At 47.2% G+C, this 16,218-nt stretch overlaps 1 protein-coding gene across 2 annotated transcripts in view; it reads right to left on the bottom strand.

The window, feature by feature from the left end:
* SLC4A1AP (solute carrier family 4 member 1 adaptor protein) overlaps positions 1 to 16,218 on the bottom strand; it is a 69,653-nt gene that overhangs the window by 49,034 nt on the left and 4,401 nt on the right. For both annotated transcript variants that reach the window (XM_082249301.1, XM_082249302.1), the window contains exons 3-4: positions 8,917 to 9,039; positions 3,252 to 3,312 (exon numbers count right to left, since the gene is read on the bottom strand). In XM_082249301.1, the coding sequence (XP_082105427.1) occupies positions 3,252 to 3,312; positions 8,917 to 9,039 (184 nt within the window). The remainder of the gene's footprint in view (positions 1 to 3,251; positions 3,313 to 8,916; positions 9,040 to 16,218) is intronic.

Genomic DNA, 16,218 nt, shown 5'->3' with positions numbered 1-16,218 from the left:
ATCATGAACCGGCATATATTACAAGCAGCATGCAAGCTGCTGCAGCGTTCCTGCAGATCGTTCCTCCTTTAGATAAGAATCCGCTGGCTAAACAGACAGACAGGGAAGATGTAAACACCTCTCACCGCCGCAACTTGTGCTATTGTTTCAGGCATCAGCTGCTTCTCCTTAAGCGCAGTGTTTTTTTCTGGTTTGCTGAATGACTGCCCATGATCTGACGTTTGTGGTGATACCTCACATGTGTGGGACGACTACCGTTTGCACACGTGCGTTCGCCTTTGGGGGGGGGGGGGGTTAAATTATTTTTACTTTTTTTTATATATTTTTACACGGCTGCTTTATTTATTTATTTATTATTTAACAGAAATTTTTTTTTTAATCACTTTTATTGTTATCACAGGGAATTTAAATATCACGCAACAGGTACTCTTTATGGAGCGATCTGGGGTCTATTAGACTGAAAAATTCCCTATTATGAGGATCCAGTATGTTCTCTAAAAACAATACCGGGATGATGTCTGCAGCTGCTTATCATCCCGGATTACCACACAAAGTCCAGCAATGTACCGCTACATTGATGGAGCTAAAGTGGTTAAGATAGAAGGGGGAAGTATATGGCGCAGCGAGTGTCGTGTGTATCCAATGTTTTGTGAGTGACAACATGGAGACTACAGTAGGGATCGGCCGATAGATTGAGGGCCAATATGCACTTTCCTTGATATTTCGGAATCGGCCCCGGAAGTTACTAATATTGCCAATATTTTCGTGACGTCATTCTGTCTTCTTAGGCCGCCTCCCTCACCTTGGACAGCCTCTTCTGGAGTCAGGACTAGTCTCGCGGGAGTGTATCACAGCCAGCCACCCACCCATAGCAGCCCGGTGCCAGCCAGCCAGCCACCCACCCACCCATAGCAGCCCGGTGCCAGCCAGCCAGCCACCCACCCACAGCAGCCCGATGCCAGCCAGCCACAGGCACTGTACCAGCGAGCCAGCCACCCACCACAGGGTGCCAGACAGCCAGCCACCCACAGGCCCTGTACCAACCAGCCAGCCACCCATCACAGGGTGCCAGCCAGCCACCCACAGGCCCTGTACCAACCAGCCAGCCACCCATCACAGGGTGCCAGCCAGCCACCCATCAAAGGGTGCCAGACAGCCAGCCACCGACAGGCCCTCTACCAGCAAGCCACAGGCACTGTACCAGCCGGCCGCCCACAGGCCCTGTACCAGCCGGCCGCCCACAGGCCCTGTACCAGCCAGCCGCCCACAGGCCCTGTACCAGCCAGCCGCCCACAGGCCCTGTACCAGCCAGCCGCCCACAGGCCCTGTACCAGCCAGCCGCCCACAGGCCCTGTACCAGCCAGCCGCCCACAGGCCCTGTACCAGCCAGCCGCCCACAGGCCCTGTACCAGCCAGCCGCCCACAGGCCCTGTACCAGCCAGCCGCCCACAGGCCCTGTACCAGCCAGCCGCCCACAGGCCCTGTACCAGCCAGCCGCCCACAGGCCCTGTACCAGCCAGCCGCCCACAGGCCCTGTACCAGCCAGCCGCCCACAGGCCCTGTACCAGCCAGCCGCCCACAGGCCCTGTACCAGCCAGCCGCCCACAGGCCCTGTACCAGCCAGCCGCCCACAGGCCCTGTACCAGCCAGCCGCCCACAGGCCCTGTACCAGCCAGCCGCCCACAGGCCCTGTACCAGCCAGCCGCCCACAGGCCCTGTACCAGCCAGCCGCCCACAGGCCCTGTACCAGCCAGCCGCCCACAGGCCCTGTACCAGCCAGCCGCCCACAGGCCCTGTACCAGCCAGCCGCCCACAGGCCCTGTACCAGCCAGCCACAGGCACTGTACCAGCCAGCCACCCCAGGGTGCCAGCCAGCCACCCACCCACCCACCCCAGAGTGCCAGCCAGCCACCCACCCACCACAGGGTGCCAGCCAGCCACTAAACAAAAATTAACATGATCAGTATCAGATGTGTGTCAAAAATGGTCTTTATTTTTTAAAAAAAAAAAAAACTTTAAAATGTACAAAATATCGTCCGATACCGATATGCGATGGCCAAAATATCAGTATCGGCAACAAAAACCGATATCGGTCGATCCCTAATATACAGTCAAGCTTACAGCAGATTGAAGAGACCAAATTGTGAAGAGAATTTTTTCATGTGGATTAACATACAATTATAGATCCGAAAATTACTAACTTCCCCCTATAGCTACTTTATATACATTATATATACTGTACAACAGACGTACTTTATACATTATATATACTACGACAGACGTACTTTATATACATTATATATACTGTACAACAGACGTACTTTATATACATTATATATACTGTACAACAGACGTACTTTATATACATTATATATACTGTACAACAGACGTACTTTATATACATTATATATACTGTACAACAGACGTACTTTATATACATTATATATATACACTGTACAACAGACGTACTTTATATACATTATATATATACACTGTACAACAGACGTACTTTATATACATTATATATACTGTACAACAGACGTACTTTATATACACAATATATATATATATATACTGTACAACAGACGTACTTTATATACACAATATATATACTGTACAACAGACGTACTTTATATACATTATATATACTGTACAACAGACGTACTTTATATACAATATATATACTGTACAACAGACGTACTTTATATACATTATATATACTGTACAACAGACGTACTTTATATACATTATATATACTGTACAACAGACGTATTTTATATACAATATATATACTGTACAACAGACGTACTTTATATACAATATATATACTGTACAACAGACGTACTTTATATACACAATATATATATATATATATATACTGTACAACAGACGTACTTTATATACACAATATATATACTGTACAACAGACGTACTTTATATACACAATATATATACTGTACAACAGACGTACTTTATATACACAATATATATACTGTACAACAGACGTACTTTATATATACAATATATATACTGTACAACAGACGTACTTTATATACATTATATATACTGTACAACAGACGTATTTTATATACAATATATATATACTGTACAACAGATGTACTTTATATACAATATATATACTGTACAACAGACGTACTTTATATACATTATATATACACTGTACAACAGACGTACTTTATATACATTATATATATATATATATATATATATATACTGTACAACAGACATACTTTATTCGGCAGATCCAAGACCCTGGGCCCCTCTCTTCATATTCAAATTCCAGTTCTTCCCCTGAAAAAAAAAAATCCAAAATCATTTTTATTCCATTTACTGCTAGAATGTTTTACTCACCTCAATGCCGGACAATGGACACTTCTCACCCACGTGTCAGAAAAATCTTTTTTTTTTTTCTGCTAAAAAATTACTTTGAATGTCCCATACAGTATACAGGAGCATCTCATAAAATTAGAATATCAAAAATAATTTCAGTAATTCAATTCAAAAAGGTAAACATATTTTCTATAGATGTCACACACAGAGTGAAAGATTTCCAGCATTTCTTTCTTTTAATTTTGAGGATTATGGCTTCCAGCGAGTGACACCCCAAAATTCTGTATCTCAGAGAATTAGAATATTACATGAGACCAATAAAGGATTTTTAATACAGAAATGTTGTCTTAGTGAAAAGTCTGTCCATGTACAGTATAGGGGGAGAAGTCTGTCCATGTACAGTATAGGGGGAGAAGTCTGTCCATGTACAGTATAGGGGGAGAAGTCTGTCCATGTACAGTATAGGGGGAGAAGTCTGTCCATGTACAGTATAGGGGGAGAAGTCTGTCCATGTACAGTATAGGGGGAGAAGTCTGTCCATGTACAGTATAGGAGAAGTCTGTCCATGTACAGTATAGGGGGAGAAGTCTGTCCATGTACAGTATAGGAGGAGAAGTCTGTCCATGTACAGTATAGGAGGAGAAGTCTGTCCATGTACAGTATAGGGGGAGAAGTCTGTCCATGTACAGTATAGGAGGAGAAGTCTGTCCATGTACAGTATAGGATGAGAAGTCTGTCCATGTACAGTATAGGAGTCTGTCCATGTACAGTATAGGAGAAGTCTGTCCATGTACAGTATAGGGGGAGAAGTCTGTCCATGTACAGTATAGGGGAAGTCTGTCCATGTACAGTATAGGGGGAGAAGTCTGTCCATGTACAGTATAGGAGGAGAAGTCTGTCCATGTACAGTATAGGAGGAGAAGTCTGTCCATGTACAGTATAGGAGGAGAAGTCTGTCCATGTACAGTATAGGAGGAGAAGTCTGTCCATGTACAGTATAGGAGGAGAAGTCTGTCCATGTACAGTATAGGAGGAGAAGTCTGTCCATGTACAGTATAGGATGAGAAGTCTGTCCATGTACAGTATAGGGGAAGTCTGTCCATGTACAGTATAGGGGGAGAAGTCTGTCCATGTACAGTATAGGGGGAGAAGTCTGTCCATGTACAGTATAGGGGGAGAAGTCTGTCCATGTACAGTATAGGGGGAGAAGTCTGTCCATGTACAGTATAGGGGGAGAAGTCTGTCCATGTACAGTATAGGGGGAGAAGTCTGTCCATGTACAGTATAGGGGGAGAAGTCTGTCCATGTACAGTATAGGGGGAGAAGTCTGTCCATGTACAGTATAGGGGGAGAAGTCTGTCCATGTACAGTATAGGGGGAGAAGTCTGTCCATGTACAGTATAGGGGGAGAAGTCTGTCCATGTACAGTATAGGGGGAGAAGTCTGTCCATGTACAGTATAGGGGGAGAAGTCTGTCCATGTACAGTATAGGGGGAGAAGTCTGTCCATGTACAGTATAGGGGGAGAAGTCTGTCCATGTACAGTATAGGGGGAGAAGTCTGTCCATGTACAGTATAGGAGGAGAAGTCTGTCCATGTACAGTATAGGAGGAGAAGTCTGTCCATGTACAGTATAGGAGGAGAAGTCTGTCCATGTACAGTATAGGAGGAGAAGTCTGTCCATGTACAGTATAGGAGGAGAAGTCTGTCCATGTACAGTATAGGAGGAGAAGTCTGTCCATGTACAGTATAGGAGGAGAAGTCTGTCCATGTACAGTATAGGGGGAGAAGTCTGTCCATGTACAGTATAGGAGGAGAAGTCTGTCCATGTACAGTATAGGGGGAGAAGTCTGTCCATGTACAGTATAGGATGCACTTAATACTTGGTTGGGGCTCCTTTTGCATGAATTACTGCATCAATGTGGTGTGGCATGGAGGTGATCAGCCTGTGGCACTGCTGAGGTGTTATGGAAGCCCAGGTTGCTTTGATAGCGGCCTTCAGCTCCTCTGCATTGTTGGGTCTGGTGTCTCTCATCTTCCTCTTGACAATACCCCACAGATTCTCTATGGGGTTTAAGTCAGGCGAGTTTGCTGACCAATCAAGCACAGTGATCCCATGATCATGTGACCAGGTATTGGTAGGTTTGGCAGTGTGGGCGGTGCCAAGTCCTGCTGGAAAATGAAATCAGCATCTCCATAAAGCTGGTCAGCAGAGGGAGGCATGAAGTGCTCTAGAATTTCCTGCTAGAGGGCGGAGCTGACTTTGGTCTTGATAAAACACAGTGGACCAACACCAGCCAATGACACGGCCCCCCAAATCATCACTGACTGTGGAAACTTCACGCTGGACCTCATGCAACTTGGATCATGTGCCTTTCCACTCCTCCTCCAGACTCTGGGACCTTCATTTCCAATTTAAATGCAAAATTTTTCACAGTCAGTGATGATTTGGGGAGCCGTGTCATCTGCTGGTGTTGGTCCACTGTGTTTTATCAAGTCCAAAGTCAGTGCAGCCCTCTAGCAGGAAATTCTACAGCACTTCATGTTTCCCTCTGCTGACCAGCTTTATGGAGATGCTGATTTCATTTTCCAGTAGGACTTGGCACCGCCCACACTGCCAAAACTACCAATACCTGGTCACATGATCATGGGGTATCACTGTGCCTTATTGGCCAGCAAACTGGCCAGATCTAAACCCCATAGAGAATCTGTGGGGTATGGTCAGGAGGAAGATGAGAGACACCAGACCCAACAATGCAGAGGAGCTGAAGGCCGCTATCAAAGCAACCTGGGCTTCCATAACACCTCAGCAGTGCCACAGGCTGATCGCCTCCATGCCACGCCGCATTGATGCAGTAATTCATGCAAAAGGAGCCCCGACCAAGTATTGAGTGCATCCTATACTGTACATGGACAGACTTCTCATCCTATACTGTACATGGACAGACTTCTCATCCTATACTGTACATGGACAGACTTCTCATCCTATACTGTACATGGACAGACTTCTCCTCCTATACTGTACATGGACAGACTTCTCCCCCTATACTGTACATGGACAGACTTCTCCTATACTGTACATGGACAGACTTCTCCTCCTATACTGTACATGGACAGACTTCTCCCCCTATACTGTACATGGACAGACTTCTCCCCCTATACTGTACATGGACAGACTTCCCATCCTATACTGTACATGGACAAACTTCTCCCCCCTATACTGTACATGGACAGACTTCTCCTATACTGTACATGGACAGACTTCTCCCCCTATACTGTACATGGACAGACTTCTCCCCCTATACTGTACATGGACAGACTTCTCCCCCTATACTGTACATGGACAGACTTCCCATCCTATACTGTACATGGACAAACTTCTCCCCCCTATACTGTACATGGACAGACTTCTCCCCCTATACTGTACATGGACAGACTTCCCATCCTATACTGTACATGGACAAACTTCTCCCCCCTATACTGTACATGGACAGACTTCTCCTATACTGTACATGGACAGACTTCTCCCCCTATACTGTACATGGACAGACTTCTCCCCCTATACTGTACATGGACAGACTTCTCCCCCTATACTGTACATGGACAGACTTCCCATCCTATACTGTACATGGACAAACTTCTCCCCCCTATACTGTACATGGACAGACTTCTCCTATACTGTACATGGACAGACTTCTCCCCCTATACTGTACATGGACAGACTTCTCCCCCTATACTGTACATGGACAGACTTCTCCCCCTATACTGTACATGGACAGACTTCTCCCCCTATACTGTACATGGACAGACTTTTCACTAAGACAACATTTCTGTATTATAAATCCTTTTTTTTTTTATTGGTCTTATGTAATATTCTAATTTTCTGAGATACAGAATTTTGGGGTGCCACTCGCTGGAAGCCAAAATCAAAATTTAAAGAAAGAAATGATTGAAATCTCTCACTCAGTGTGTAACATCTATAGAAAATATGCAAGTTTTACTTTTTGAATTTAATTACCGAAATAAAATAAAATCACTTTTTGATATTCTAATTTTAGGAGATGCACCTTGTATAATTTTTAAACAGAGGACCAGAAAAATAAAATGGTGGTGTTGCAATTTTTTATGTCGCACAATATTTTGCGCAGGGGTTTTTCGAGTGCAAACTTTTTGGAAAAAATACAATATATTGAATTTTAACACACAAAAGCACAATGGACCGATGCGTGTGTTCGTCTTTACGCGCGCGATTACCGGGGCGCTTTAAATAACATTAAAAAACATTTGAATTTTTTTTACACCATCTCTAATTTTTTTTTTCCTTTGAACAACTTCATTGTTATCTCAAGAGATGAACATCATCAGTGAAACCAGAAGTGACAAAACTCTCATTGCATCCAGTATCTTAGACCAGTGGTCCTCACCTCCGGTCCTCAGGGCCCACTAACAGGCCAGATTTTAAGTATTACCTTGAGGAGATGCAGACGAGAATACTGCAATCACTGAGCAGCAAATGATATCACCTGGGATGTATTTCAGTTATCTTGCAAATCTGGCCTGTTAGTGTGCCCTGTAGGCCAGGGTTGAGGACCACTGTCTTAGACCATAGAGATGAACGTGGATGTTTTGGTCCTCAATCATCTCTATGGTCAGCCATACAGTGGGTCGGGAGAGCCCTGGACGGCAGCAGAATCGAGGGGAGCCTTCCACCATCTGCAAAAGCAATCCAGCAGCTAATGTACCGAGGCACTCCAGTACCTCCACCCTCAGAGCTGTATAAAAGCAGTGCGAGTGCGTTTTGTCCTGTACAGTTGTAACCAACACACCAGTCATTGTGATTGGAGACCCCAAATCTTCTCCCCTTCTCTTCCTACCCCCAATCTTCTCTCCTGTCATACCCACAGTCTCCTCCCTCTCCCGCCGTACCCACAGTCTCCTCCTCCTACCATGGTGCCCACAGTCTCCTCCTCCCCCCGCCATCGTGCCCACAGTCTCCTTCCTCTCCCGCCGTGCCCACAGTCTCCTCCTCCTCCTCCTCCCACCATGGTGCCCACAGTCTCCTCCTCCCCCGGCCATCGTGCCCACAGTCTCCTCCTCCTCCTCCCGCCATCGTGCCCACAGTCTCCTCCTCCTCCCGCCATCGTGCCCACAGTCTCCTCCCTCTCAATGTACCCCCAGTCTCCTCCCTCTCAATGTACCCCCGGTCTTCACCCTCTCATTGTACCCCCGGTCTTCACCCTCCCATTGTACCCCCAATCTTCTCCCTCCCATTGTACCCCCAGTCTTCACCCTTTCATTGTACCCCCAGTCTTCACCCTCTCGTTGTACCCCCAGTCTTCACCCTCTCATTGTACCCCCAGTCTTCACCCTCCCATTGTACCCCCAATCTTCACCCTCCCATTGTACCCCCAGTCTTCACCCTCTCATTGTACCCCCAGTCTTCACCCTCTCATTGTACCCCCAGTCTTCTCCCTCTCATTGTACCCCCAGTCTTCTCCCTCTCATTGTACCCCCAATCTTCTCCCTCTCATTGTACCCCTAGTCTCTTCCCTCTTGTTGCACATACCTTCTCGGTCAAAGAAGCCTTGCAGGGCTTTCTTAGGATTCTTAAGGTACAAAGCTTCACGTTCTTCCTGAAATTCCAAGGCGATGGGGTTCTCCTCGCTCTCCTCTTCCAGGGCGTCCTCCCCTACAACACAGAGGAGGAGGGTCTCATATAATACAGAATGTAAAGAAAATCCCCAGACCCCAATCAGAACCAGGAATTGTGGGAAGGAGCGCAATCCATATACAAGGGTGGTGTGCACACATACATAAAGAAGCAGGAGACACATGGTGTACATTGCAAAAAATAAAATCATCTATGTTACAGGTTCCTAACACACCGCAATACAACCTCATAGTGTGAAGGTTCCGGACATTGGTGGTCAGTGGGAAGAATGTCCCTTACATTGATGGTCAGTGGGAAGAATGTCCCTTACATTGGAGGTCCGTGGGAAGAATGTCCCTTACATTGATGGTCAGTGGGAAGAATGTCCCTTACATTGGAGGTCAGTGGGAAGAATGTCCCTTACATTGGAGGTCAGGGGGAAGAATGTCCCTTACATTGGAGGTCAGGGGGAAGAATGTCCCTTACATTGGAGGTCAGGGGGAAGAATGTCCCTTACATTGGTGATCAGTGGGAAGAATGTTCCTTACATTGGGGGTCAGTGGGAAGAATGTCCCTTACATTGGTGGTCAGTGGGAAGAATGTCCCTTACATTGGTGGTCAGTGGGAAGAATGTCCCTTACATTGGCGGTCAGTGGGAAGAATGTCCCTTACATTGGCGGTCAGTGGGAAGAATGTTCCTTACATTGGTGGTCAGTGGGAAGAATGTCCCTTACATTGGTGGTCAGTGGGAAGAATGTCCCTTACATTGGTGGTCAGTGGGAAGAAGGAGGTGGACACACTGAAGGAGCTCTCTCTGAGAACCAGCGTTTTTCAAGCCTGGGCCTTGCCTGCTAGCTTGGCCCAGGAACAATGCCTGATCCTGGGGGAGGCCCTGGGAGGGATCCCCCTGATGACACGGGGCCTAGTGAGGAGGAGGTGGAGGACCTGTCTGTGGGTCCAGGCCCTGGTGAGAATGCGGATGTCTTCAGCCAGAAAATTATCAATCGTTTTAGGGCGATTGGGAGAGCTGAAGAAAAACTTAAAGTTTTGAAGGCTGAACATAAATCCTTCAGAACCAAGTATTTCCAGGCCTGGAGTAAAAAATCGCACAGCCATGAAGCCTGAGTTACAGGATTTGGAAGATAAGGTAAAGAAACAATCTTTATTATGGGAAAAGCTGAAAGACAGAAGTGGAGCATTTAAAGAAAAATTTGATAATGAGAGGCGATTTGCCAGCCAAACACCAGCAAGTTCTGTGGATCAGCAGCCTCAGTTAAGGGATTACCCAGCTCCATCTGCCTCTGCACCTCTCCCCCCCATGTCAGGCCTGGGAATCGCCAGCGGTAACCAGCCAGGGGGTTGAGCGTGAACATGGCACCCCGACCTTCATCCAGGAGATGGAGTCACCCCTGAGAGCAGACAAGTTCGCCTTTACTGATGATCCATCAGAAGTCCTTGAGGATGAGCAGAGGAGATTCAAGCCAGCAAAGCCAGTACTAGTGGAGAAATCGCAGTCACCGTGCTGCTATCCAACATGTCTGCCCCACCTGCTGTAGTGGATGGTGTCCCAGGTGAGAAGGAGATGCCTATTGGAGATTCTGCTGTGGAGAAACCCAGTGCAGACATGCAGGGAAAATCCCTGACAAGAGTCACCAGACCATCAGAGGAATGTGGATGGACCTGCATCAAACAACCCAGGCATGGATTTTTCTGCTCCTGCTGAGACTAGTAGTCCCTCTGCAAGCAAAATGGCTGCAAACTACAAAGAGTTTGCTTCAGCTAGGTTTTCCAGTGTTCCAGGGCGGATTGACCAGCTGATTGCTGGTGGGGGAGGGGATCAGCATGGTGCTGTACTTGGAGTGGAAGCAGCCATGGAAGTATCCTGCAATGCTTTACCTGCTGCTGTGTTAAAACAGCATTCCATTTCCACAGCTGAAAACCCTGTCCCAGTGGAAGAGAAGATGACAGCTGAAAAAGGCTTACCAGTGAAGCAGCAACTATGGATTCTGCTGTGAAGACAAAAAATATCCCAGCAAGTATTAAAAATGACAATAATCCTAAAGCAATGAATGTGGTGGGTGGTGGTGAAGGGTATAATATTGATGAGAAAAATAAAAATGACATTTCTCCTCCTGCTCAGCAGAGGAAAGATTCATCAATTGTACAGATCAATCCCGAATCTGTACAATCGTTATCTGTTAAGTGTGTGTCAGATGTTTCAAAACAAATTGATGGATCTTCTGCTGCAAGGAATATAGGAAGCTATGCTTCAGTTTTGGGGAGTCACACCAGGGTGGGTGGTGGTAATTCTGTTAATAGTCACAATTCAGGGAGGTTTGGTGGGGGGCTGGTTAGTGGGTATAGGAGGAGGAATGTGGTTCAGTTGAGGTGGGAGGGGGAGGGAACCCCACCAGTAAGGGGGAGGGTGGCTGAGTTGGTTTTGGAAATGGGGTTTAAAGCCTGTGATATTTTTGCTTTGATTTGCCCGGTGGGGAGTTATGAATTTGATTTATCGTTTGTAAAACCTGAAAGTTTGGATCTCTTCTGGGAGAGGTATAGGAGGTGCAAGGGCCTTCAGCAGTGGAGTGGTTTGGTGCCAAAGGTGATTTCAAGGCAGCCTTTGATAAAGTCGGTGACAATCTTGGTGCGTAATGAATCCATACCAGAGGCTGATTTAATAGTATGGCTACGCCGATATGGCGAGGTCCTCACTCCATCAAGGTCCTTGATGAGCATGGGATATGGACAGGAGCCTGGACAGTGTCACTAAAATTGGGGGTGCTGGACAATGTAGTTCGGCACCTTCCCTGCTCAGCCTTTCTGGGTAGGGATAGGCTGACCATTTTCTACCAAGGTCAGCCTAAGGTGTGTAATAAATGCAGTGATAAAGGCCACTTTGCATCGTCCTGCACCCTCAAGAAGTGCTCACTGTGCCAGGATTTAGGCCTTTTGGCCAGAGAATGCACCCAGATTCGGTGCAATTTGTGCCAGCAGCTGGGTCATCCATATAGCCAGTGCCCAGAGGCACTGCATAACTTGCCAGGATTGGAGACTGAGCTGCAGAGGCTTGATAAAGAAGATGAAGCAGCTGAAGTTAGGGAGGAAACTGTTGCTGCCCCTCCTGTGTCTGTTGTGTCAGATTCTGTTTCCCCTAGTGAGGTGGTCCCTGAGTCTGTCCTTCCTGTGTCTGTTGTGTCAGATTTTGTTTCCCCTGGTGATGTGGTCCCTGAGTCGGTCCCTCCTGTGGTTGTTCCTACATCTACTGTGCGTAGATCCTCCAGACTAGCGGAAGCTGCTGGGGGGGGCGGGTATAGTGGATCTTCCACCTCGGCCTACTCCACCTCTAGTCCCTGTCCCTCGGCAACGCAAACGTGGGCAGGAGAGTGAAGGGGTGCTGGATGGTGGTGGGGTCAATGGGGTTGAGGGAGGGGTGTCCATGTCCCATGTCTCACCCTCTGTTGTGGAGGACTCAGATGATGAGGGGTGGGAGAGGATAAGGAGGAAGAAAAAGAAGAAGAGGAAGACCAGTAAAGCGGTCATTTCTTCCTTACAGTTAGAGCCAGGAGGGGTTCCTCTTGGCAACACATTTTCTGTTTTATCAGGGGAGGAGTTGGTGTCGAATTTATCAATTTCTTTATCATCTATGGATGAGGGGGAGTCACATAGTGTAAAGAGAGCTGTTTCAGGTGATGAGAGTGTGGTAGAGGTTAAGAAACGACTACCCCAATCATCCTGATGGCAGTGCCCGCTCTGATAAAGGTGGCGACCATTAATGTCACCAGCATGAAATCTACAAGAGCTCGTGATATTGCCTTATTTTTGCTCAGTGAGTTTGATGCTGAGATTTTATTTTTGCAAGAGACCTGGCTCAATACTTTGGCCGATGTCCATCTAGCAAAAAGGGAGTGGAGATGCGGTCCCTCCTTTTGGTCTCTTGCGGCTGAGCCTTGCAGCAGAGTTGCGGTTCTCTTTAAAACCGATATGGTAACGTGTCGGCGGGTAATTGAGGTAGAAATGGGGAGATGCATGGTCTTAGACGTCTCTGTTAGGGGGCAGGACCTGCGCCTCATCAATATCTATGGACCGCAGTCAAAATGGGACAGGAAATGCCTCCTCACAAAGATCAAGCCCTTCCTTTTTACATCCCAGCAGGTTGTCTTTGGAGGTGACTTTAACACCATAATTAGGCCTGAAGACAGGAGGGTCTCCATAGACAGGCTGGGTTATGATAGCGTTTTTCTTAGAGATATGGTTAGACAAGCAGGCCTGGTAGATGTGCACATTAAGCACTGCCCTGGCAGCACAGGATTCACGTTTCAGAGAGGGAATAGTCAGAGTAGGATAGATAGGTTTTTTTTAAAGGAGAACTCTGCTTTCTCGGCTCCTGAGTTGAGGGCGGTGGAGTTCTCTGACCACTGTATGCTGTCTGTGACTCTGAATGCCTCGGACACTCCACCCAGGGGAAGGGGTACCTGGAAACTGAATTCGGCTCTCCTGGAAGATGTAGAGGTAAGACAATCCTTTGAGGATTTTTTTCAGGCACAGGTTTCTATTCTGGACTTTTGCAGCAGTAAGTCAGAGTGGTGGGAGCTTGTGAAACAAAGGGCGATTGGACTTTTCAAGGCCATAAGTAAGAAGAAGCAGCTTGGTATGTATATTGCCTACCAGCATTTGCGGTGGAAGCTAGATCGTCTTGTCTCGTATGGAGGAGATCCAGGGGAGATCTCGGAGGTAAAGCTTCTTCTTAGGAAGTGTCAATACGACCGGCATGCCTCCTTGGTTCTGGAGAGAGATTATGGGAAATATCACTCACCTGATCCTTACCAGAACTGTAAGCAAGGCATATCAGTAAAGATGGTCATAGGTCTGAGGGATAGTACGGGTTCCCTGGTGAAGTCCAGATCAGGGATCCTGGAGATCTTCAGGTCATATTACGCAGACCTTCTGGGAAGAAAGGACCTTAATCGGGACAGGATGGAAAGCTTTCTGGATTCTACTCCAGGATTGGGAAATGATACATTGCCTTTGATGGATTTGACCGAACCATTTTCAGCGGATGAGGTAGTTCGTGCTATAGAGAAGCTGGCTACCAAAAAAAAAAAAAAAAATTGCCTGGGCCAGATGGGTTGACAGCTGAATTTTACAAGTGTTTTAAGTCCATTCTGGCTCCCTTTTTAGCGGAGGTTTATAACAGCTGTTTAGAAGAGGGTTCTCTCCCTCCCTCCATGAGGCAATCCGCTGTGATTCTTCTGTCAAAAGGTAAAGACCCCTCAATAATTGAGAACTGGCGCCCCATCAGTCTTCTCAATGTTGATAGAAAGATCTTGGCGAAGATTCTTTTTTGGCGCTTGTCGTCAGTAGCAGGCAATTTGTTGTCCAATCATCAGCACTGCTCGGTCCAGGGCAGAAGTACCTTTTCAGCAGTTTTAGCTGTCCGGGAGGCTTTGGAGCGATGCAGGGCTGCTGGATGGAGAAAGTACTTGCTGGCATTGGATCAGGCGAAGGCTTTTGATCGAGTCAATCATGAGTACCTGTATTTGCTACTTGGTAGATACGGCCTGCAGGGGGATAGATTGGCTGAAAACATTATATAAAAGGGCTGAGAGCTTCCCACTTGTTAATGGTTGGGTTGGAAGGCCTTTTGAGGTTGTCTCTGGTGTGCGCCAGGGGTGTCCTTTGAGCCCCCTGCTATATGTATTCGCAATCGACCCCTTCATAAGGTTAGAAGGTGGATCGTTGTGCAGGGTGCCTTTGGGCATTGCTGGTGTGCCACCTTTGAAGGTTGTGGCCTATGCCTATGATGTGTCTGTTATTATCTCTGGGATGGAGGCGCAGGAGGTGGTCTCTGTGATAGAGCAGTACACTGATGCCTCTGGCTCTAAAATCAATTATGAAAAGAGTGAAGTTTTCTGGATGGGTCAGGTGGGTGAAAGCTTCGAACTTCCGGATGCCTTCCCAGAGACCCAGCAGGAAATTAAAGTGTTGGGCATCAAATTTGGTCCTGGTGACTATGGTCATCGAAATTGGGAAAGCAGGTTGTTGAATGCCAATGCCAAGGTGGCAAGCTGGAAGAAATGGAAACTTTCCTTGAGGGAAAGGGTTGACTTGTTACCTGATCCCAATCTTTTTATAGTCAGCTTTGTCTGTATCTTGCCGGAATCTCTCTATGCAAGGGTGTGGTAAAGTGGAGCCTATGGACCTTTCTCTATCGCATGAGTTATGCGGAGTTGGTGTACGGGGCATTCCCGACTCGCTAGGATTTTGATTTGGATACACTTTTTCTAGTTAGTATAGTTGTCCGTTACTTCACGTGGAATGTACGGTGCCAGATTACCCTGCGGAAAAAAGTCCTACCTGTCGAGGTGGTGGTGTACGATATTCTGGGTGAGGTTGGGAGCCTCGAGAGACACCTCCGCTGCCATCCGTATCCGAACCTGTCCGTGAAATCTGGACGGATGGAAACCCTATTTTTCAAACCGTTCAGTGATCGGATCGGATGAGAGCGGACAGGCGGTCCGCTCTCATCCGATCCCCCATAGAGGGCAGCGGGGACTGAGACACCTCCCTCTCCGCTCTGCAAGTGGAGACGGAGCTGTCACCCGCCGGCTCAGCGGGGATCGCGGATCGTGTGAAAGAGGCCTTACATTGGAGGTCAGTGGGAAGAATGACCCTTACATTGGTGATCAGTGAGAAGAATGTCCCTTACATTGGTGGTCAGTGGGAAGAATGTTCCTTACATTGGAGGTCAGTGGGAAGAATGCTCCTTACATTGGAGGTCAGTGGGAAGAATGCTCCTTACATTGGTGATCAGTGAGAAGAATGCTCCTTACATTGGTGGTCAGTGGGAAGAATGTCCCTTACATTGGTGGTCAGTGGGAAGAATGCTCCTTACATTGGTGGTCAGTGGGAAGAATGCTCCTTACATTGGTGGTCAGTGGGAAGAATGTCCCTTACATTGGTGGTCAGTGGGAAGAATGTCCCTTACATTGGTGGTCAGTGGGAAGAATGCTCCTTACATTGGTGGTAAATGGGAAGAATGTCCCTTACATTGGTGGTCAGTGGGAAGAATGTCCCTTACATTGGGGGTCAGTGGGAAGAATGCCCCTTACATTGGTGGTCAGTGGGAAGAATGTCCCTTACATTGGTGATCAGTGGGAAGAATGTCCCTTACATTGGGGGTCAGTGGGAAGAATGTCCCTTACATTGGTGATCAGTGGG

Source organism: Pelophylax lessonae, assembly GCF_965119305.1.
Source record: "Pelophylax lessonae genome assembly, chromosome: 3".
Classification (NCBI taxonomy): domain Eukaryota; kingdom Metazoa; phylum Chordata; class Amphibia; order Anura; family Ranidae; genus Pelophylax; species Pelophylax lessonae.
Note: the sequence above shows the minus strand (reverse complement) of the source record. Positions and strands in the feature narration are given on the sequence as shown.